This window comes from Sinocyclocheilus rhinocerous, unplaced genomic scaffold, assembly GCF_001515625.1.
Source record: "Sinocyclocheilus rhinocerous isolate Xijiao unplaced genomic scaffold, SAMN03320098_v1.1 scaffold692, whole genome shotgun sequence".
NCBI classification, from domain to species: Eukaryota; Metazoa; Chordata; class Actinopteri; order Cypriniformes; family Cyprinidae; genus Sinocyclocheilus; species Sinocyclocheilus rhinocerous.
The window spans coordinates 490,461-516,446 of NW_015638954.1; the positions used below are offsets into that span (position 1 = coordinate 490,461).

General features: G+C 36.4%; 1 protein-coding gene across 1 annotated transcript in view; it reads right to left on the reverse strand.

Annotated features, from left to right (window-relative positions):
• The window catches only part of LOC107750310 (collagen alpha-6(IV) chain-like), a 121,209-nt gene that overhangs the window by 42,135 nt on the left and 53,088 nt on the right, over window positions 1–25,986 (reverse strand). The window contains exons 4-11 of the mRNA XM_016565635.1: window positions 19,192–19,269; window positions 5,853–5,987; window positions 5,607–5,651; window positions 5,406–5,522; window positions 4,927–4,986; window positions 4,055–4,132; window positions 3,936–3,971; window positions 3,574–3,615 (exon numbers count right to left, since the gene is read on the reverse strand). Of these exons, the coding sequence (XP_016421121.1) occupies window positions 3,574–3,615; window positions 3,936–3,971; window positions 4,055–4,132; window positions 4,927–4,986; window positions 5,406–5,522; window positions 5,607–5,651; window positions 5,853–5,987; window positions 19,192–19,269 (591 nt within the window). The remainder of the gene's footprint in view (window positions 1–3,573; window positions 3,616–3,935; window positions 3,972–4,054; window positions 4,133–4,926; window positions 4,987–5,405; window positions 5,523–5,606; window positions 5,652–5,852; window positions 5,988–19,191; window positions 19,270–25,986) is intronic.

A 25,986-nucleotide genomic window follows, 5' to 3' on the forward strand; every position in this document is an offset into this window, starting at 1 on the left:
GTGTCTCCCCCGGCCCCCCCCCCCCCCAGTGCTCTGATCCCCCCGATGGTCACTGTGTAATTCGCACCCTGCTCTCAACCCATTAGCAAGTTTTGTTTTCTGTAAGAAAAATATTCATTTTGCTTCAAGTTTTCTAGTAGATATAGAAACACCCCTTTTCTTTGCTCGATGAACATAGTTTTCTGTATTTTCCCATGTTGCAGTTTTTTTTATTTTTTTATTATTGCATTGTTTGAAAAAAAAAAAGGCTTCTGGTATGTCACAGCAATGAATCATAATTTGCTATTTGCTGGTCAGCAGTCAGTTTTTTTTTTTTGTAATTCAACTTTTTTTTTTATTGTTCAACAGTCAAAACTTCGTACATCACCACAGTATTCAATATTCACCTTTCCAAACAATTACATATTCAGCCACTAGTCACCATCAATGTAATAAAACAAAAGCACGTGGAAATTTAACAGTTGTTAAGGAGTCCTGCTCATCAATCACACCATTTTTATATGCTGCCAAAAATGATCCCATGTTTTTTTCATTTCTCCCTCACTCTGCAGTCTCCCCAACATGCACTCATATGATGCAATTTCAATCATCCCCTCAATCCAATCTTTCAAATCTGGGGTTTTGGGGCATTTCCAATTGCGCAAGATCATCCTGGCAGCTGTGATACAACCAATCTTAATAAGGGTAAAAGCATTTTTTGCTATATTAGGTACAGCTGATTTATCTCCAAGAAGGCATAATTGTGGTTCCACAGGTAAATTAAAGCCCAACCACTCTTCAAGTATTCTCAGAATTTTACGCCAGAATGGCTGAACTAAAGAACATTCCCAAATCATATGTAAATAAGTGCCCTCTTCTTCCTTACATTTCCAACAGAGATTATTTCCAGCTAGCAGTCAGTTTTAAAATTTCATTCCAGAAATTATTTTAATTCGTCAGTATTCTTTGGTCATTTTTCTCCAAAAGAGAAAGACTGTAAATACATAAAGTATATCTGATTAACTTTAACTTTACTGTCAATTTTTAGAGTACACTAGTGTATACAGTAGATGGTACCAAAGCTAACACACAAGGACTAAAAGCCACAAAACTCTAAATTTGATTTGATAGGGGCTTTATTTACTTTTTTTATTTAATTTTTTACTGGAAAACAAGATAAACAAAGAAAGTTATTTTTACAGAGAATAAACAGGAAATAAGTGATCGAGAACGAAAGGTGAAAGGAAAAGTGAGAGCAATAGGACTAAGGGCTCCTTTTGTAATATTTACTGCTATAAATGCATGCGTATTATATGGCTGCCACTGCTTTATTTTGAATTTACTTCATAGATTTAACTGGCAAGTTCAATAAAATTTAATATAGAACTAGCTGGTCCTTGTTTTCTCTTGAGTTCAGTGGGTTAAGTATCCCAACCAAAGGAAACAAAGGCACACAGAAGATTGGAGCAGGTGATTCCAGCACCAGCACAAACCACTCAAAAACAGCAAACTGAATAGCAGCTCAGAGACTTCACGCTCAGTATGAGTGACATTACAAGTTATACAGAAACTGCAGGTACTGTTCTGTAAACCTATGAAATCTGTGAACTGCCATCCAAAAGCAGAGGAAAATCCATTCCAAATTTTGTAGTGTTACCATGCTTAGTAGTAAGATACCATAGGGTTACATTCCTTTACAGGAAAAGGCTTTTATTATGTGTAGTGTGTGTTGAGATGAGTGGAAACATACTGCAGTTGGGTTAAAACATAAATGGAACAAGATACAGTAGGCATGCTGGGAGTACAGAGCTATTTTGGAGAAAAGGGAAGACAAGAGGAAAAACTAGAATGAGACGATATAGGGTAAGACGATAAGAAAGAAAGAGTGATGTAGTGTTATTGTGCAAGACAAAAGCAGTATAATCTTTTAATATCCAGTCTTTAGCTGGCTTGTTATTAATCAGACCCCTAGCAGACTAAAATACTATTCGAACTGAATGTTACACTATAAACATTCTCTGAGTGTGCCAGTCTCTTTAAAGAGAGTGGAGTCTTTTTTTGTACAGATATATGAAAAAAACATTCAATACTTGAACATATAAATTGTAGGACCCCATTAAATCAAAATTAGAGTTTTGGGGCTTTTAGTCCATGTCTGTTAGTCACATTTAGCACAAATAAGCATTTGGATTTACAGTATTCCTCTTCCAGGAAAGAAAGCAAATATATTGGTAATCTGGCACTACACAGACGTTTGTACAATCAAATGCTCTTTGGAATGAGAATGTCTCTCTCCTGCAACCAACCAGCAAGTACAAAATAAGAGTTATTGGCTGTGACATAATTAAAGTGAAATTACTGTTTGAAATACAAAGGGACAAGCCATGATATGCCCTGCCAAGACGTTCTGTTTCAATAGGAAATATGTCACCATAAGACAGAAAACTTTGGTCATCAAGCAATTTCGTGGGGTCTTCAGTGTCAGAGACACTCAGAGAAGTGTTTGTTTTCTGTGTTAGGCCAATTACAATGGCTTCAACCACCAACAAACACATGCAATACACCTTCAGTAGAGAGAAAAAAGCACTCTCATTAAGACAATCAAACAAACAAACAAACAAGAACAAACAGCCAGGACTCAGCTAGAGACCTATATCTAAAATGCATCTTAAAGTGATAGTTCACCCAAAAATGAAAATTCTGTTATTAATTACTCACTCTCATGTCGTTTCAAATCTGTAAGACATTTGTTTATCTTCGGAACACAAATTAAGCTATTTTTGATGCATTCCGAGAGCTCTCTGACCCTCCCATAGACAGCAAGGATCCTACCACGATCAAGGCTCAGAAACGAAGCAAAGAGATTGTTAAAATAATCCACATGACATTAGTGGTTCAACTGTAATTTTACGAAGCTACGAGAATACTTTTTGTGCACAAAAAACAAAACAAAAATAACAACTTTATACAACAATTCGTTGGAGAGTATCACATACGTAAACAACGTGTGCAGCGTATGTATGCGGATACGTTGTTAACGTTCAGATCAAAGCGTAAACAACGTAAATAGTGTATCCGCGTACGGTGCTGCTGACACAGAACAACATACGTTGTTTACGTATGTGATACTCTCCAAAATGGCACTATATAGGGTGACGCGGAGGAGACGAATTGTTGAATAAAGTCATTATTTTTGTTTTCTTTACGAACAAAAAGTATTCTCGTAGCTTCGTAAAATTACGGTTGAAACACTGATGTCACATGGATTATTTTAACGATCTCCTTGCTACATTTCTGGTCCTTGATCGTGGTAATTCCATTGCTGTCTATGGGAGGGTCAGAGAGCTCTCGAAATACATCAAAAATATCTTAATTTCAGTCTTACGGGTTTGGAACGACATGAGGGTGAGTAATTAATGACAGAATTTTCATTTTTGGGTGAACTATCCCTTTAAGTGTTTCTGGAACAAATATGCGGACAGTATTGGATGAAATTAGGTAATTATCTGAACCTAATGACACTAATGGTGAAAACTAAAAGCAGTTGTGTGTGGAGGCCTTGCTTAGTTGTTTGTAAGCTGATGAAACCCATACCTTTTCTCCTGGCTCTCCTTTGTATCCCTGACCTGGACTTCCCTGTAGAATAAGCAGAGACATTCAGCAAACCTTTATGCATGGTTATTTCAGCCATTCTGGAGTAAGAGATCACTTTTACGAAAGGAAATTTATACTTAATAATTGACACTTCAGGAGCTACAGTTTAAAGCAGACAATTATAAGACTTCTTGTACCCGTAATGATTGCACTCTTTACTTTCATTCCAAAACAAGTGCTCAGATGTACATATATGTTTGCACACTGCCCCCTGTCTGACAGGAGGATGAAGTGTTAAACATGACAGGATTATTTAACAAACTATGCTATTTCAAAACTGTTCCTTAGACAGCTAAACTTACTGGAGGTCCAGAAGGACCAGGTGGACCCGGCAGACCCTGTGGAGGGAGAGAACAGTGAAATTACAGTCTTTATACTGTAGACAGACGGTTTTTATAGACTGTACAGATATAATACATACAGTAAATCCATCTGGACCTCTAGGCCCCATTGGACCTGAAGATCCCACTTGACCTGGAGGGCCTACGACGAAAAAATTCTAAGGATTTTACAAAGAAGTGTTAGTTACAGAAAGACAACATTTGGTTGCACAAAAAAAGTCAAAATCCCAAATAGGAAATAAGTGAAGTGAGACCAAGGTAGATTTTTTCCAAAGCTTTTAAAATAATGTTTAAACTTTTTGGAATTCCATTTAAAATAATAGTTTACCAAAAAAGAATATTCTGTCATCCCTTTTTTGGTTGGAAACATTGTTTGTTTGACTTTCTCTTGTGGAACACAAAAGGAGAAGCTTTGAATAATGTACTTGTCATTTTCATATAATTACAGTGAAAGGGAACTGAATGTTTAAAGATAAAAAAAGAACACAATAAGCACTCAGTACAGCTGTATTCAAACTCTGAAGCCATGTAAAGCAGAGCATTTTTTTCCCAGCTCAATTCAGGAGACATCAAAAACATGGTCACTTATTTATCATATTTTATGGTGTTTTATTTATTTATTTGTTCATTCATTCATTCTTTGTTATTTTGAAGTCCAGATGCTTTAGTAATATAAAAAGATAATTATAAAAGATAGTATAAGATATAAAAGATAATATAAAAGATGCATGAGGTGTTGAAAATGACCGAAGGATTTTCCCAGACAGGTCTGCACTCCACACCCAGATTTACAACTACCTCACAACACATATTATTAACAGGGCTGGCAGTAAATGCCACACGAGCTGCAGTATTAACACATGCTGAATGTGGATGTGTGTATGAGTGTATACATATAAAATGTTCACATGTGTGATTTGCTTGGGTTTCATAAAGAATGGCAGCAACTTACTTGTCCAGAACGATCTATATAAAATGGTTCTCCTTTTAGACCTTTTGGACCAGGGACTCCCTAAAATCAAGTGAAAAAAAGTTTGTATATTGAAAACTGATCTATATTTTTTTATATAAAAGACATCACTACATTTTCACAGCTATGCTCATGGACAAAATTGTAGAGCAAATAGTATTGCACTAATAAGCAACTGAGCATGCAACATAGAAATAAAAATTGAGTTTATATCTTAGTGTCTGGTGTATAGAGCTTTTTTTATAATAGGTTATTGATATTGCGTTATAATGAACATATTTGCATGACATTATTTAAATATATTTTAAATAAAGAAACATATGTGATCCTCAAAAATAATTAAATTGGCTTTTGATAAGATGATTTGTTCCATTAGTAAGTGAAATGTCTACTATTATTCAATTTGGTAAATATTATATGATACAATCTTCTTGAAATGCAGAAAAAGCCCTCAAACTTACAGGAGCACCAGGATGACCAGGAAATCCATCACGGGCTCTGTTGCCTGGGTCACCTCGTGTGCCATTACAGCCGTCCAAGCCTGGAGGTCCCCTGGGCCCCTCCTGACCAGGGTGTCCCTGAACAGGGCAGTAAAATCAGCTTAGTTAACTGTTTTCAGAGAAGGGTGAAACTATGGTAATAGACAAGAACTGTGAACTCACTGGAACACCATCATTACCAGAAAACCCAGGAACACCCATTGGGCCCTGTCAAAAATTAAATAAAACACACAAAAAGGCATTTTGTACCACCATGTACACTATACATTGATTCCTGTATTTAGATCTAATATAAAGGCACATATACATTTGTAAACAGTTCATTACATTCACAAAGTATTTCAAAATACTGGTAAATAGAAACGCATATATCTGTATGTATAATAATTGCCCTCCATGAAATCTGACCTTATCTCCATTTGGTCCAGAGGGCCCATTGCGTCCTACATGGCCCTTTTCTCCTTTGGGTCCAACTGGCCCCGGAGCCCCAATGAAACCCTCAGGACCACTGCTGCCTGCCTGTCCAAGTTCCCCTGGTTGCCCCTAGAAGGAGACAAAAATGAGTGTATAGGATATAGAAGCACAGAGCCTTCATAAATAAATTGGTTTGTTGCATTTCTCATTTGTAAAATCACTTAGGATAAAAGCATCTGCTAGATGAATAAATATAAATGTATATACACACACACACACACACACACATATATATACTAAATCAAAGTTTGCTGTCAAAATTTGAGATATATATATATATATATATATATATATATATACATACATACATACATACATACAGTATATTAGTGCTCAAACGATTAATCGCAATTAATCTAATCCAAAATAAACGTTTTTGTTGACATAATGTGTGTACTGTGTATATTTCTTATGTATATATAAAAACACACACATGCATGTATTGTATACATTTAAGAAAAATATGTTATGTTTATATGTGACCCTGGACCACAAAACCAGTCTTAAGTCGCTGGGGTATATTTGTAGCAATAGCCAAAAAAACATTGTATGGGTCAAAATTATCGATTTTTCTTTTATGCCAAAAATCATTAGGATATTAAGTAAAAATCATGTTCCATGAACATATTTTGTAAATTTCCTACCGTAAATATATCAAAACTTAATTTTTGATTGGCCTAGTAATATGCATTGCAAAAAATTTCAATTATTCCATTTAAGTGTAATTAGAAAAAAGAGAAAATGTATACAAAAATATAATAAAAGAATATATAATCTGCATAGTATAGATAGCAACATTAATTGACCTCACTGTCATAATCACCAGTAATACTCACTGCTAACCAAATGGGGCGACACAATCCAGCATTTAAACTCAATGCAGCTGGTCTCTGTACATAGAGTACAGAACGATTGATTGGATTATTCAGGGCATTGGTTATAAAAGGGCAGGTAAAAAATGAGTATTGACAGCAGGAAGTGTCATTTGGCAACATACTCCTCTTTGACTCAACAGACCAGAAAAACTTAATCTTCAATTTAAGGTCTTTTTCTTACCAGGGAAGAGCCTGGCTGTGACTGCATTTCAAGAGTGACCACTCAGTCAGACCCCCATTATGAAGTATTCCCATATAAAACAAGACTGAAGATGAGCATATGCATGACCACACTTACTCCGAGGCAAGTTAAAGCTGCTATTACTAAGAAATAATTATTAGCAGCATTAAAAAATATTGTTAGAGCTGTGGCATGGTGGTTAGTCAACATAATATGAACTGGACAGCTGAACACAAGCCTTTTTTTTTTATGTGAGAGGTGAGATCACTTACTGCGTGTCTCAAACTTCTAAATTATCTAGTGCAATGTTCAAGTCAATATTTCTATATGTCTGCCAGAAAATACAAATAAAATACATTATAACAATAAAAAAGTGAAGTGTGTTGTCAGTTGGCCACTGATGGGCACACCGATGAGGAAAACTGCATTTCTTGAAAGCAAAAAGCACTCTGAATAAACCTTACGTTCAAAACACAGTGTCTAAATAAAATCAATCTGCTTGTGTAGGAAAGGTTTCATTTTATCCTTCAAGCTGTTCCTCTGACAGTGATGAAGCGGGGAGGAATGTGTCACTTCTTGCCCACATCAGCAGTCTGCAGCTGAACATTCAATCTGAGGCTAAACCAGACTTGCCGTCTTGGTTTGAGGTCTAACAGTGGTTGGTATTGGGAAACCACCAAGTATTAGACAAGATCTGTGTGCAGTTGAGTCATCTACAGTATAATTATCAAAAGACTCTCACCAGTTATTGAATGCTATCAGTCTGGTGAAGATTTCCTACATATGTTCAGTGGAGAACAGACAAATGAACAGACAAGCAAATGAGCAAAACAATCACATAAACTTATTCTGGGTAATATATAGCAATGGTTCTCAACCATGATGCCGGGGGCCACAAGGGGGCCTCAGTAAAGTTTCAAGTGGACCACAGGATGACTTTATTTAAATGAATAAATTGTTATTAACGTATTAAAATAATCATTAACCCTTTACAATACAGGCCCATTAGTCAGTGTTAGTTGATTCATTAACTAATATCAACTAAAATGAGTAATACATTTTTTACAGTTTTTATTAATCTTTGTTAACATTAAAAATACATGTTCATTGTTAGTTCATGTTACTGTAGCTCAGGTCCATTAAATATTAACAGACAGCTTTTGAGTTTAATAATGTAGTAAAGTTGAAATGAACATTAAAGCGATAGTTTACTCAAAAATAAAAATTCTGTCATTAATTACTCACTTTCATGTTGTTCCAAACCCGTAAGACCTTCGTTCATCTTCAGAACAAACATTAAGATATTTTTGATGAAATATGAAAGCTTTCTGACCCTGCATAGACAGCAACACAACTACCACATTCAAGGCCCAGAAAGGTAGTAAGGATATTGTTAAAATAGTCCATGTGACATCAGTGGTTCAACCGTAATGTTATGAAGCTACGAGAATACTTTTTGTGTGCAAAGAAAACAAAAATAATTAATTTATTTAACAATTTCTTCTCTTTCGGGTCAGTCTCCGCCGCCATTCACAACAGTACCATGACGAACCTCAAGTTAAGATGTAATCAAGTCATATTTCTCTTTTCCACCCTCAACAACTACTGTTTTTGCTGAAAAACAAAGTTCTTGAAACTTGAAACAGGACCAGCTCATAACCAGCTTATAACCAGCTCAGGACCAGCTTAAACCAGCTCATGACCAACTAAGGACCAGCTGAAACCAGCTGACATGCTTCAAAACATACCTAACCCGCATATGCTGTTTTTTAACAGGGGAAGCGGCCCTCTAGGAACAAAAATTGACATGGATTGGTGACTTTAGCATGTGCAACATCCATTTTCCTAGAAAACAGAGAAATCTGGTTGTTTGATTTAGGCTAAGTGGTGTGACCGGTGAGAAGACTATTCTGATAATGATTTGAATTGCATTCCACCACCAAGCAAATGCCCCACAAACAAGCAGAAAGCTTTAAAAACCACTACAGCGCTCTTTTCTATCACCATGAGGCATTTCAAGACTGTGATCGGCTCTCATCTGTCTCCTTCACAAACCTCTTAATAGGGTTTCAGCTTGTATACACCAATATTAACAACACGAAGATGGGAAAAATGACTTATAGCCAAATTAACACGCACTAGACTGCTTCGTTTGTGGCACAAATCTGGCCCCTCACAATGGACACAATAGAACTCATTCTGCCTTTCTAAGCCGCCCAGTCTTACTCGCCTGGCTAGCAAGCATGCACCTCACTTCCTGTCGGAACGGCCAACAGAATCCATGAGCCAACAGATTCCCCCGGCTCAGTCCTGTTGGCTCTGAGGATTTGGTAGGAACCATTGTTCGTGGGCAGCGAGGCGTGATTTTACCTGTCGCGCCGTGTGTTCATCGGGAGCGGTGATGGAAGCAGCATTAGGAAACACATCAAAAAGGGGCAGGGTGCGGACTGAGTGATTCAGCCATGATAACCAAATTTCTCTGAGTGCACCACCTCGCCTGCAGAAGCGAAAGAAGCAGCAGTGCCAGGCAGACAGCAGTGAAAACACACATGCTCTGACTCAGCAGTATATCTCTTGTTCAAAACTTAACCCCAAAGGCATGCAAATGTAACATATGAATGAGTCAAATGAGTCACGTTGTGTTCAAGTGTGCGTGCGGTGCAACCTTTATAAACAGCTGGCCATTTAATGCTAATGGTTTTATGTGAGACCTTCATTTGAAAATATCTACTTTAAAGCTTTCTGGAAACATTTACCTGGTTTGTTTATTTTCTTCAGGTCTTTTTAGCAGCATAATATACAGTATATAAATGTGTGTTTCTGTGCATGCTTGGATGAGTTTTTTTTTTTTGGCTCAGCATTATATGTGTGTTTAAACATATATGTATAACCATAGAAAAGAGAGTATACAGCCAAAAGGCTATACCAATAAAATTTAAAATGTCCCCATATTTTAGACTGTAAATACAAATATTTAAAATCATATTCAAAAAAGAGGAAAGCACTTTTATTAATAATAATAATAATAATAATTAGTGCTGTCAAACGATTATTCGCGATTAATCGCATCGAAAATAAAAGTTTTTATATACATAATATATGTATGTGTACTGTGTATATTTATTATGTATATATAAATACACACACATAGAGCATATATATTTTTAAATATTTACATGTATATACATTTATATATTTATATTCTTATATTTTATATTATACATAAATATATCTAATATATAAACATAACATATTTTCTTTAACATGTACATGTATGTGTTTGCATTTATATATACATATACACAGTACACACACATATATTATGTAAACAAAAACCTTTATTTTTGATGCGATTAATAATTAATTATTAATTAATAACATTAATCGTTTGACAGCACTAATAATAATAATAACAGATGTGACAATGGCTACTTGTAATTAGGGGTCACACTTTTCCAATAAAAATTTTGTCTAATAAAATGTTATTAGAATCTGGAATTACTGAATAAAGTTGTACACACACACACACACACACACACACACACACACACAACAAATAGGATAAAAGGCTGCCAGAAAAAGCTTTCACAAGTTTCAGACATCAAACAACACTGGCTATATATTTATATTTTCCAAGCAAAATACTGTATGTGTCTGTTTTCCATGAATAAGACATTTAGACATAAAGACTCCATAAACTATGTGTATGTAATAACAATGCCAGAGGCAAATAATGAAAAGGATTAGGAAGAGAGATGGAGAGAGAGCAATGTATGCATTACACAGTGTTTTGCAGTCTACCAGCATATAGGTAATCAGATTTCATTGCTGTAACCTCATATCAGATTATACATCTGAAATTAAGTACCAACAATATTTTCTTATCTTGTTATATGTACAGTCCTATTGCATATATGCTGGCATGAATATGATGCTTTAAACCCACATCCATTTTACTATGTAAGTGTTACAACTTCTATCAAAATTGCCCTCGTACTTACATATGATTTCCAGTAGGGGACAGTCTTATTTCCATAGATACAACTGACTTTCATGCGAAGAAAGTGTGGTTTTTAACTAAGACACTTTCTAACAAATTCACCCTGGTAGATCAAGACATCACCCCAGGGGTCAAAGGTCATGTTGGGGTCTTTGTGAAAATGACCTCTCACCTCCTTTCATCTTATTATAAATGATTATGCTTTAGAACAACACCAAAGACAAGGATACAAAACAAACAAACAGGAAGTGTAAATAATTTACATCTGGATGGAACTTTATGAGTCTTGATTAACCTAATCTGTAAGAGTTAACACTCAAATACACTGGGTCAGTCTTAACAAGTAAGGATTGTTTACACTCTGCTGGTTAATTCCTCTTGATCTGGATCAACACATGACACCCAGCTGTTTACAGTTAATTGGTTTACATGCATTTTAAATGTTAAATTTCAGTCAGACTAAGACATTAATTCATTATAAATGCTTTATTCCTTTAGACTGCACTCATGCCAATCTTACAAATAATAGCACTAGACAGAGATAATAGATTGTAGCTCTAGTTTTGCATGTTCATTGGACTACAATTGGCCTCAATTGTGTGCGTGCATTGAAAGACAGTATGATTATAGTATGATTATAACTGTGCATGTAAACACGCTTACTGATGCATGAAACAGCTATGGATTGTGTCCCTCATGCATGTCTCTGTCTAGTCAAGCTGTTTGGTTAAATCATCTGTAGCCTGAACACATGACTCACATTTGTTTGGATTGTGGTTGTATTTGAGGCAGCCCCCTCTAAAAGAAGAGCAAGGTATGGGGATGAAACAGATAACAAAAAAGGGGATAAAACGGCACATCTGTGTGTTTTTATGTGATTTTTTTCTCCTCTATGCTGTAAAAGCTGAAAGTACAGCTGTTACCTTAAAGGGATATTTGTCCCATAAATGAAAACTCTGTCATAAATGATTTATACTCATGTCATTCCAAACCCATAAGACTTTCATTTATCTTCGAAACACAAATGAAGATATATTTTATGAAACCTTTATGTCCCTCCATTGAAAGTCCATTCCATTAAAACTTTGATGCTTCAAAAAGTTCATAAAGAGGTTGTAAAATAATCCATATGAATCAAGTGGTTTAATCCAAGTCTTCTAAAGAGACAAGAGTCACTTTTGGTGGAGTTTTAGTGAATGATTTTTCAATGGAGGGACAGAATCTCTTAGGTTTAATTAAAAATGTCTTATTTTCTGTTTCAGAAAATGAAAGTCTTATGGGATTGAAACAACATGAGAGTAAGTAAATGAAGACAGAATTTTGTGTGAACTACCCCTTCAAGTAACATGATCTGACCCTCACAAATGACTTTTAGGTATCCTAATGAAATCAAGCTCAGTCATATTAAATAATATGTATAATAATAATTTTACAAATAATTTGACTTCAATGAAACCACATGAAACGCGTTTTTATGTGACAAACATTTTACAGTGTACTTCAAAAAGGACTTGTTTAGAATAATATTTATCTTCTCAGATACTGTACTGGTGCAATGTTAAATGACAAAACACGTATGAAATACTTCATAATCAAGACAATTAACATTGAAACCCTTCCCTTAAAAACTATTAATCAAACTGTAATCAGTTCTGGTCATCTCATGAAATCAAAGAAAGAGAAAAGGAAGGAAACATCAGCATAAACAGACACATAATACTTCCACACATTTATCTGATTCACTGTGAGTATTTACTTGTTAAATATTTATTGTTTACTGTGAAATCTTGGATAAGTTACTTGTGATAAGACTAATGTAGTAATGCCAGAAAAAAAATATATTGTACATTATATTACACACTATGTAAATCCCTGCTTTCAGACAAAGTGTCTTTTAATAATCCTAATCGAGACAATATCAAGACAAAAAAGGCAAGGTTGGAGTTGCTCCAAGAGGGGACAGATTGAGTCAGGGTAGCTAAAGTGGTCACACATGCTTTGCACACATGAAAGCCAGTGTTGCTTTTCTTTGGCTGCCCTTAACCCAACCATTATGTCAGCATCCTGCAACCTTTGACCTGTCTGGAAGCGGATGTTATTGGTCCAAACGAGACCAGAATGGGCGCCTGTTTTTGTTGGGTGGCTGACCAAAGAAGAACGCTCATCATGGCTGATGTTTGTCTTTAAGGAGGACTCTGAGACAGCTGGAAACAGATGCTTCAGGAATGGCCTCATGCAGGTGTATTTGTATTTGTCCGAGAACTACAGCGGTAACACTTTCTATGAAGCTCCACTTATTCTTGACGTCAGACAAAACATGCCTTAAATAAATTACAAGTTAGTTTTTAAAACAGCAACATCTCTACTTCGAAATTAATCAAAGATGATTGCTAGAATATTCTTAACACCAATGTGCAATTTCATTTGATTTTCTATTTATTTATATCAAAATTATGACATTACATTATCACTTACTTCTATGTGCCAACAGAGAAAGCACAACTCAATACTTCATGCAGATTAATATACACTACTGTTCAAAAGTCTGGGGTCTGTAAGATTTTTTAAAATAATTTCATACTTTTATTCAGCAAGGATGCATTAAATTGTTCAAAGGTGACAGCAAAGACTTTTACATTATGAAAAAAATTCTATTTCAAATAAATGCTGTTCTTCTGAACTTTCTATTCATCAGGGAATCCTGAAAAAAAGAAATGTATCACAAAAATTATTCCGCAAGTGTTCCACAAAAATATTAAGCAGCACAACTGTTCAACACTGCTAAAAATAAGAAATGTTTCTTGAGGTGCAAATCATCATATTAGAGTGATTTCTGAAGGATCATGTGACACAGAAGACTGGAATATTGGCTGCTAAAAATTCAGCTTTGCCATCACAGAGATAAATCATATTTTAAAATGTATTCAAAAAAGAAAAGTCCTTTAAAATTGTAATCATTTTTCACAAAATTGCTGTTTTTACTGTATTTTGATCAAATAAATGCAGTCTTGGTGAGCATAATGGCGTTCTTCCACTGTATGGTTCGACTCGTCTCGGCACGGCTCAGTACGGCACGGCACGGTTTGCGTTTCCACTGCAGTTCAGTACTGCTTTAGAGTGGGCAGGATTATTCACATGTCGTTATAGTTGCGCCGCCTCTACTACCATGACTCCAAAAAAAAACTTTTTCATTCCGCGTGCCCTATCAAGCTCTCGCTGGATCCGCTCCTCTGCTATCAACAGAGGAACGTCTGTTCTTCCACGACAGACAACAAAACTTTTTGGTTGTTAAAAAAAGGTGCGCTCGTTCAAAACAGTTGCGTTCGATCCTTCGCTGGCTGTGCTGATTTAAATCTAGCGGTTCTTTTGTGTTTGTGCCGCAAGTTCAGTGACGCAGGTAGTGACGATTCTCTCCGGCCAATCCTTGATCAGCAGAGTTTACACGTCAAGTTTTGGTAATGGTACGGTTCACTTGGAACCCCAACCGAAGTGGTACTAAAAAAAGTACCAGGTACCAGGTACTGTACCCAGTGGAAAAAACCCCAAAAGTGAACCGTACCGAGCCGTACCGTGCCGTACCATGCAGTGGAAAAGCGCCAATAGTGTCCGACGCAACCAGTTTGTCCCTTTAAATCCAGTTAATCCGGATGACGTCCTACCACAGACACTAGTCAGTTACCTACAAATATTTGTTTACTTAGTTAGCATGAGCTGTTTGCTTTGAGAAGCACCTCTTGAGTGGATAAACAGCTGACACAAGTAAACACAAGCATGTGACTTGAAATACCCTAACTACTGATTCTAAACCTGTTGAACAGGCTTTTATTACTTTTTATTGTCAGAGATAGTAGATTAAGATAACAGCAACATGTAAAAAGACAGTATAAGTCATTATAATCCATATTTATGTCCTGGATGACTGGATGCATCAAATGCCTCGTTTATAATGGGTTTTATTGGTTTTGACTTGTCGCTCCAGCCGGACAGGGCATCACAGTATGGTAAGTCACACGCTTGAGGTATTCGGCCAATCACAACGCACTGGATAGCTGGCCAATCAGAGCACACCTCGCTTTTCAGACCGATGGGCTTTGTAAAAATCGACGCGTTTCAGAAAGGCGGGGCATAGAGGAGAAACAATAATGTACAGTATGTGGAAAATAATGTTTTTTGAACCTTAAACCGCATAAACACATTTCATTACATCAAATACACAAAATAATGTTCTTTTTAGCAACATCATATGACCCCTTTAACAATCTTATCGACCCTAAACTTTTGAACATAGTGTATATATGAAACTATTAGCAGTAGCTTACAAAAACAAAACATTTCATGCATGTGACATACAATATATGTTCACATGAAGCAATGTGCCCCGCTGGTTAGCTTTTTGTACTTTCACATACCTTGCAGCTAGGTTTGCATAGGGTTTCACCTAGAAGGTATGGGAGTCTCTATGTATTAAATTTCTAATTCTTTGTGGTGGTTTGTAATAAAGGGAAAAAATGTACAGCCCTAATGTATATGTTGTTAAGTAGTCAAATAAAGGCTGTGCTCTCTCCTTATCCCTCCAACTGTCTCTGTTTTTTTTGTTATTAACAATGATTTAAACTTAAATTCAGCATTATTCTGCATATTTTGCCTCTAACTGGTGGTGCAAATAAATGTATGATTAACTGATAAACTCTCCCGTTCTCTCTCTGTCTGTTTTTGCACTCCTCTGAAGCAGACATTCCCAGTACAGCTGACTGCACTTTTCAGAGCTCACTCACTTTGCATTGCATCACATTGGCTCCTGTTGTTTTTGGGGGGCGCAGCTCTATTGGTGGTGGTGAAGTCAGGCTCAAAGATGGTTTACCCACTCTGGCCGTGTCTTTTGTGTCGATGGATTATTGGAATCAAAGGTAATGGCAATGGGCACATAGGTAGCTAAACAACCACACCGATTTTTTCTGACACTGACTGCAGCTCAATTCAGACTTGACACTGTGCCCACTTTGAGTCAGGGCTGGGTGCATTGAGTTGCAAGGGCTCAGACACTGACAGAGCAAGGCCTACTGGGTCACGAGATCTCTGTCATGGGTACATGTTAAACTACTTGTGGTATGCGTTTGCACTAATGCAATGGGTTTATGTTGTATAGTAACCATGCTTGACTGCAGCACCAAACATGCATGTCAAACCCTGAGCGACTCAAGGCCAAAAGAAAGAAAGCTTTGAGTTCTGTTCTTTCAATAACTATGAAAATAAACACTACTACAGTATCTTCCTCCACACTTGATACTGAAATTATACTAGCAGACTAAAGCGAGTGGAAACATCCTGTTCTTTCTTTTATGGTTATTTATCGTCGCCCCTGCCTGTGGAAAACCCTGCATTACTTAAAATAAATCATGTTGTAAGCATGTGTCAATGTTTATATCAGAAAAGGATGTGGCAACTTTTCCCTTTGTTTGTCCTCCTGCTTGTTTAATTAGAGTTTGTGGTTCCAAACAGCAAAACAACTGCTGATTTCTCAAGATTATATTTTATCACTGTCATGTAGTTGCACATGGAAATCATGTAGGTGGCTATGATTGGCATGTGTGCGCTCATGCTCATAAAATACAACTCTCATCTTGGAGGTGTGAATGGAACACAAGTAACCATAAATCTGACCTTGAGAGCAGTTCTGTCTTGTGTGCCAACATCTTGGCATGCTCCAGGGATGATGGAATGGATGTGATATGATGCGCTTGCAATCTGACTATGTGTGTGCATGTCTTTGTGTGCTTGTGAAGCAAGTGTTTACTCTGAACTCTCAACAGGAAAAAACAGGGAAAAAATGCAGAAAGAAGGAAAAAGGCAAATTGACATGCCAAAAAAATAGTTACTACATTATTGTCATGAGGTCAGATGACCCAAACATGTTGGCCACGATCAGGGGCACCATGCTTTTGTATTCAGAAAAACAAGAGCTTCATCTCATGTGAATGTATTAATTTCTTTATGTAAAAACACACACAAGAACTTGTTTATTTTTTATCAGTCATCTCATACTGTGGTTTTAATCTGCGCCATATAAAAGTACATCATTAACCACAGTTTGTCTGTGTATTTATGGTTTGTGGGCGTTGGTGTGCTGTGGTTTGACCAGCATCACATGTGCCTTATGAATCATTGATCGGTATTTGAGAAAGTCATTAAAATAAGATTATGTTGTGTGCGTATGTGTTAAAGTGATGATGCTTATTTCAGACCTTGGTAATGGTATCATGGTAATAATAGTTTAAAGGGTTAGTTCACCCCAAAATGAAAATTCTGTCATTAATTCCTCACCCTCATGTCGTTCCAAACCCCTAAGACCTTTGTTCATCTTCGGAACACAAATTAAGGTATTTTTGATTAAATCTGAGAGCTCTCTGACCCTCCATAGACAGCCAATTATTGTTTTCTTTGCTGTCTATGTAGGGACAGAGAGCTCTCAGATTTTATCAAAAATATTTTAATTTGTTTTCCAAAGATGAACAAAGGTCTTAGGGGTTTGTAACAACATGAGGGTGAGGAATTAATGACAGAATTTTCATTTTTGGGTGAACTAACCCTTTAATTAATTTTTCAAAAGTTTGGGGTCAGTAAAATTTTGAAAGAAGTCTCTTATGTATCAAAAGTACAGTAAAAATGTTAATATAGTGAAATATCGCATTTTTAAAAAAAACGTTTTTTTTAAAATAAATAACATTAACATTAAATAACAGTATATTTTAACATTAACTTTAAATAACTGTATTTTAATATATTTAAAATGTAATTTATTCCTGTGATGGCAAAGCTGAGTTTTCTTCAGCTATTACTCCATTCTTCAGTGTCACATGATCCTTCAGAAATCATTTAATATGATTAATTAGGGCTCAAGAAACATTTCTTATTATTTTCAATGGTGAAAACAGCTGTGCTGCTTAATATTTTTGAGGACACTGATATTTTTTTCTGTGATGATTAGAAAGAACAAGTCTTTACAATGCTTTAATCAAGAGCAGGAATAGAAATAGTCATACCTCATAGATACAGAGTTTCAGATCACTTAAGGTTGCCAATCACAGAGATGTGAGGCATTGTGCAGGAGTAACTTTTGCCAACAAGTCTCTCAGGCAGAAAAAAAATAGCTTAGATTCGAAGTGTGTAAATAAAGTATTTTCCTTAATAGTTTTTAGAATGAAATGTGAACATGACAATGCATTTAATTCTGATTTGTTTTTCAAGTCTAATCTTAAGACCCTACTGTCTACTCTTATTTTGCAAGCACTCAAATCAGATGTGTTTGTTCAGTCAGGGTAATATCTGGTTTATGCATTTGTTTCTATAGCAATGATGTAGGCGTTAACGCAGTGCCAAGTGACTTTCTTCTAAAACAACTGAGAGTGTCAAGCTGCGAGTATGAAAAGAGCAGGGAAATGGAAATTTTGCCTCATCAGTTCCTCATGAGGCGCATGGGAAAACGTGCCTCGTGATGATCTGGAATAGCTTTGTAAACATTTAAAACGTCATGTGTTTTTTGTGGTGTTCCGGCTCAATAAATTAAACAGACTTAATTGTGCCTAAAAATCTGATTTCAGCTATCAGTGAACAAAGTCTATGTTTTGTGATTAAAATAGCAATCACATGAGTAATGTGATGTGGGTGTGCCCAACAAAACGTATTTCTTGTCAAAGTTAATCTGAAATCTTGTCAAAATACAAAGGCATCCTATTTCAAATTGTAATACATCTCATATATGATCAGACTGATGACAAGCTATGACCAGGTAACGACCAACTAACAGTACAGTGACCTTGTGACCTCCAGCGGTATGTGTGAACAGGGCATTTGAGACAGTCTCGTATCAGTTTGGTTTGAACAATGAACTCTTGACTGTGTGACCTGCTCTATGTTTGTTCTTGAGCTCTGTTTCTATATCTAGTGTGTCAATGAGATTGCAGTGAGAATAAAATGTTTGAAATTCGTGATTCAAAAATAAAAAGAAAGATATGAATGTCTAGATATACGTTCTTTGGTTGATTTTCATTCATGCGTCTACCTGGCACATGAGAGATGTGTTTGTGTGTGTGAGTCAGAAGGCACGTGCAGCTCTGAAGGTAAATTTGCAGTTAACAGTGATGTATGATATACTGGATGAGGTCAAGAGAGTGGTATGAACAGTCTCAACATTGGCAAACAGAGTTCCTCATCACTCACCCTGCTACCCTTTAAGGGCAAACACGGGCACGGTCCACTGCAGTCCCGGCCTGCACATGGCTCCTGCAGCTTTGATCCCTGTACACACAAAAGCACATAAAGAGACAAGATTACATCCTGTACTACTGTCAAAGTCATATGTCAATACAGTACAAAGAAAACTGTACTCGGAAAAGACTGGTAAGTTATACAGAGATTACATCATTGATCAATGTACATTCTCTTTTCAAAACTGCAATGAAATGATATCAGCATCTACTAATTCTCAGTATTTGTGGACGTGTGTAACAGCAAGAAGTTGTAGCGTCGTTTGTGAAAGTGACTGTCAGTGTAGGATTGATCTGTTTGTCTCCCCGCAGGCTAGAGAAGATCACCTGAACAGCAGTAAGTGGTATGTGATCTCACAGAGGAACAAAAGACAAAACCCTGCTCTGGATTTTAGCCTCTGGTACAGCATACCAAAAGATCTACTTCACAAAAAATAAAAAAAGGAAGACAGGGACTAGAGGTCATTCTGTTCATAGTACTGGCAAAGACGATTAGTTACCCTATACATCCCAAATGATAAACCTCAACCTTTTTACTATAGAGCGCTCACACACACACAAACACAAAGATACATATGAGCTCTATTGTCCCCTCGCCCCATGCTGAGATCACATTCCAAAGCATGCTTGTTTCACCCTTCCCAATCATCTATCTCTTTTAAATGCTGTTTTTTTCTCTGAAAGCCCCCAACCTACTATATTTATACAGTATTTGAACAGACTCTAATATTTCATTGCCAAATGCAAATGTATACTGTTCAAAAGTTTGGGGTTGGTAAGTTTTTTTTGTTAAGTGTTGCATTTATTTGATTAAAAATACAGTAAAACTATAATTTAATACAATTTTAAATAACTGTTCTATTTGAATATATTTTAAAATGTCATTTGTGACCCTGGACCACAAAACCAGTCATAAGTGTCAATTTTTTCGAAATTGAGATTTATACATCATCAGAAAGCTGAATAAATAAGCTTTCCATTGATGTATGGTTTGTTAGGATAGGACAATATTTGGTCGAGATACAACTATTTGAAAATCTGGAATCTGAGGGTGCAAAAAAAATCTAAATATTGAGAAAATCGCCTTTAAAGTTGTCCAAATGAAGTTCTTAGCAATGCATATTACTAATCAAAAATTACGTTTTGATATATTTACAGTAGGACATTTACACAATATCTTCATGGAACATGATCTTTACTTAATATCCTAATGATTTTTGGCATAAAAGATAAATCCATAATTTTGACCCATACAATGTTTTGGCTATTACTACAAATATACCCCAGCGACTTGAGACTGGTTTTGTGGTCCAGGGTCACATTTATCCTTGTGATGGTAATGCTGAATTTTCAGCAGCCATTACTCCGTTTTATTTAGAAAAAAATCTTTAATATAAAGTAATTGCCTTTAATCTCGTTTAATCAGCTTAATGCTCTAAATGAATAAAAGTATTCATTTCATTTTAAAATACCTATACATTTGTTGGGTCATTAGCTAACCAGATACCATAACACACAAAACATTTATACATAGTGTTATTAATATTACTATTAAGTGTACTGGCTGCTGGTCTGTAGATATGGCATGGGGTTGTAATGTGATTTTTTTGTTCATTCTTCATTTAGCACAAGAAACATTATATGCACATAAACAAATTCAGATTCTATGCAACAACATGTCCTTTCTTAACCTGTAGGACAAGCTCTGTGAAATCCAATCCCCTTCATTCAGCAGACCTGTGAATAATGTGATCAATGAAAGCTGCACATATAAGGGTCTTTTAAGTGGTCATCCCCTGCTGGAGTTCAGAGGTCACTGGATAGCATTTCACTTTGATTAAAGGATGAAAAGGTGCAGACAAGCGGGGATGAGTTCCCCATGAGGTCTTGGACAGTGGGTACTTGCCCAAAGGGTCAGGGGTGTTTGGACAGCCATCTAGAAAAAAACCTCAAAGGTCTTAAACTGATAACCAAGATCTTATTTACTAATCACAGAGGGCATGTGTGTACAGCGTCTGTGTGTCTGTGTGTGTGTGTGTATGTGTGTGTGTGTGTGTGTGTAGGTGATGTAAGGCCCCCTGTGAAACCTGTCTCCACTCAGAACGTCACATGACTCCACAAAGCCTGCGACTTTTCCAACTTGTGACCACATTTTTTCTGTGAGGTTTTGGCTCAGGCAAATAATGGAGGGATATAAAAAGAGTGAAAGCAGGAGTAAGAGAATGAGTGCAGATAAAAAAAATGGGGTACATGAGAGGAAACCAGTAAAAAGTAGGTTAGAAAGCCAGGATTGCCCTGGACAGGCCTCACCTCTCTTCTACTGATCTCCTGTTTACCACTAATTGCTCTGACAGAAACAGGCCAGAAAATCTGCAGAGAGGGATTCAGATAGAAGTAGGGACTGAGAGAGAGGGGGAAAAATCATATATCACGCAAGACAAATCCTGACCAAATACTGACCTTAGTCTGACTGCAGAAAAAGGCAAACACATACACAAAACAATCATGGAAACCAAAGAATGAAAGATTTTGTGAAAAATGTACAAAACGTAAGAATACGAGGCTGAAACAGAAATCCAAAATCCAAAAATGTGTTTTCTATTATTATATTTATTTGTGCATTTCTATTTTTTTTTCTGAAAGTGATTCCTTACATTTTCTAATAATAATTAAAAAATAATAATAGAAAATGCAAAGATATTCTTGAAATGTGACTGGTTGAGATAAATTAGATAAACAAGCTCCTCTCAAATATACATTTGGTAGTAATTTTAACCTTTTTTTATTTTCACATTAATATTCTTCATTTTTTTATTTACTTCACTTAAGATATTTCCTTTCTGCATCATTTCTAGTTACACTTTAGCAATGCTGTAAAAGGTAACAATCATCGCAAAAAAAGAATTCTTGAATAAAATAATCAGAATCAGAAAAGAATGATAAATAATGAATGTCAACATAAATACACAGAGGTACTCAAACGATACAAACTCTTCTCTAACTGCAGAAGTATCAATATAACCTCAAAGTCAGGTAGATAGTTAAAGGGTTAGTTCACCCAAAAATGAAAATTCTGTCATTAATTACTCTCATGTTGTTCCAAACCCGTAAGACCTTCGTTTATCTTTGGAACACAAATTAAGATATTTTTGATGGAGTCTGAGAGCTCTCTCTGCCTCCATAGACAGCAAGGATATTACCACGATCAACACACAGAAACGTAGCAGGAACATCGGTAAAATAGTCCATGTGACATCAGGGGTTCAACCGTAATTTTACGAAGCTACGAGAATACTTTTTGTGTGCAAAGAAAACAAAAAAAAATGAAATTCTTCTCCCCGAGTTACCATCTTCCGCCAGCGTTGTTTACATTCAGCATGCGCACGCTTTATCCTGAACATCATTTTTGAGTGAACTAACCCTTTAAATGACAAAAAAGCAGCTGACCTGTAGACTTATGGGTCTTGACTGGCACACGGACATATGGTGCAAAGTAGGGATGCACCGATACCACTTTTTCCAGTACTCGCCCGATGTCTCTCTCTCTCTCTATCTTTCTCTCTCTCTCTCTCTCTCTCGCTCTCTCTCTCTCTGTCTCTTTCTCTCTCTCGCTCTCTCTCTCTCCCTACTGTTAAGTAACTTGTGCATTGTTTTACTTACTTGTTTTTGACGTATCCGACCAAACTACACACTTTCCAGTGATGTCTGTGAGAAAGGTATATTCACTCGACAAGCTCGTGCATCTGCGCCGCCGCGCGCTCAATCCACTCAGCGCGCTTTGTTTATCAGCTCGCACACATCAGCTATACAGGCGTTAATACTGAAAGTTTAACATTAAATTCATTGCATACATATACTTCGTAGACATCCTTAATCTCTTATAACTCCATTCTGCTGTCTGTTGTTCTGTTGTCGGTGTTTCTTTGTCTGAATATGGCACTTATCACATGCTGTGTGATATCGGCGTTTGGTATCGGGGCATTTTAACGAGTACGAGTACGAGTACAGAAGCTCAGTATTGTGCCCGATACCGGTGCATCCCTAGTGCAAAGTTAAGTGTCAAGAAATTGCTCTATTCTATAACTACTACCTAACAGATTAAAGCGGACAGCAGGTGGCAATGCAGAAAGGGGAGAAGGATAATCCAACACCCCTCTCTCAATTTTAAATGGCTGATCCTGTCCCTGGGGAGATCCGCCACCTTTGTCCCCCTCTTTTAAGGATGCTTAACCCACCTGGTGAGAAGTGAAAACATAAGCCATATACAGTAAGTGAATCGAGGCCCCTCTCCTTTAAGTTAAGCAAACCTCCACTACAAGGAGCAACAAGCCCCTCTCAATAGCACACCTTGACATTCCTTTGCAGCTTGTTCAGTGGAAATGAATTGAGCTATTTGGAGCAGAACAAAGAGTGCAACTTAAGGCGAAATCTCTAAGCACACACACACACGCACGTGTAGAGATTTACCGCTGATTACAGAACCGGCTTTACTGACGAGATGCGCATTAAATATCGTGCGATATTTATCGTGCAGCCCTATTATGTAATATCCTTAACTTTAGTCAACTATCATATGCAAAGCATCATCCATATACTTTCAGTTATTTGCACCCACAGCAATAAATGTGTGCGCAGAATAAGATGAACTGTGCACATAAAGGTCAAATCAAACAATTCAAAAAAAGCATATCATGACTGTGATTCTGACTTGTGAAATCAGGACTGCTATGGTTGTATTGGGATGTTTGGTCACCCTTGGGCAACAACACAGCATGCACAAACAAAGACCCTAAAAGGCTTAAGATTCACTGGCATATGCATACATGTACATTTGAGAAACCCAGAGGCCACACACAGACTCTGAGAGAGGTTAACCTCCAGTTTCCTCTCAGGGTTAAGAGATGTTTGTCTGCTCACATTCCCTCCATCATCTGCTGTCATCAATCAATCCACCCATATCAGTGCATGACAGAACAGAAAACAAGACTGAAAAAAACACAGGAGAAGAAAGGGAAAGGACGTAAGAGAAGGGACATGTATCTTGCTCTCATGTGACTGATGATGAGCTCCTCTGACAAATGGCACAGCCCAGAGAACAGAGCAAATAAAAAATACTGTGACATGAATCTGATGTACAAATGCTTCACCTGTCTGTCTTTACCGGTCTTTACAAAAATACACAGTATTTGCATTTTGTTTCTGTTACACTTCCAAGTTCTATCACATTATTTTTTTCTCCCTTTAATAATAAAGTCAAGATAAATATTCAACACATGAATGAATTTAAATTAATTAAGGGTGTGTGCGAAAGTGATTTTATAATGGTTAAAAGGTTTTTTAAAAACATGACAGAAGGATTAATCTAATCAAATCTATGTTTTATAATTAAGAATATTAAATTCTCTTGAATATTTTGATATAATGTAGACTAGCATTCAAAAGTTTGTGGTTAGTAAGGTTTTTTTAAAAATAAATACTTTAAGACTTTCACGTTGTTACAAAAAAAATCTATTTCAAACAAATGCTGTTCTTTTGAACTTCATCAAAGAATCCTGAAAAATGCATCATGGTTTCCACAAAAATATTAAGCAGCACAAAATCAGCATATTAGAATGATTTCTGAAGACTGGAGCGATGGCTGGTTATTCAGAATAAATGACAAATTATCACATTACGTTTTAAAATATGTTTTACGTTTTAAAATATGTTAATATATAAAACAGTTATTTTAAATTGTAATATTATTTCACAATATTACTGCTTTTAATCATATATATATAAAAAAAAAAAATGTATCAAATAAATGCAGTTTTGTCAAGTATAAGAACTTCTTTACCAGCCCCAAACTTTAGAACTGTAATGTATATGTAATGAAAAGTATTAAGATACATAATAAGAAAGATGTAATAAAGATATACAAACTCAATTACTAGGCCTATAATTGCAACTGGTCAGGAATTCACACAATTCAGCACTGGGAGACCAAATAGCAGGGTTAGAATAATAATTCTCATCAAGAATGCAAACGCCGCAAAACAAAAGAAGTGAACAAGGTTTATATTTACATGATTGCAGATGAGGTGCCTATAAAAGAGCGTGTAAACTAGAATGTTTGTCATCATGTTCCATTTATAACATACTTTTCCTGTACAAACATCTAATTAACATCTTGAAACAGCGAGATTCACATCAATAAAACCTAGATTTTAAACAGCACAAATCAAGCTGCAGAATGTCATCTCAACATCCGACAGGAAATGCTTTGCTTTTTGTGTGTTTTAACCAGATGAACATGAAGACACACAGACATCTTGGCATGCACACGTTTTTGAGTTCCTTTATTTTATCCTTCACCTTTTATCCTTGTTTCCGCAGTTTTCTAAACAGACCCCCTACGAAACAGGCTGGGCTCCTACACGCGTATCTTCAGGGTCTGCTGGTCATATGTGTCCATTCTCACATCTGTGTTTAAACTCTCAGTACTTCACAGTTTACCTCAGGCCAAACAGCCCCCTGTTCCTTTACTATCAACTGCATATACATTCGGTTTTGATGGGCTCTTAAAACCCCAGGCCCCCCACTGACAGACCCTGACCTACACATGTCTGATGTCATCCAAGTAAAACAAAAATCCCAACGCACACAACATGCTTCAAACGCCAGAATGAACTTGTTGACATCACAGAAAATACTGAAGCCTACTCATAAGTGCTTGTGTATGTTTCTCAATGACTTGATGACACCTGGG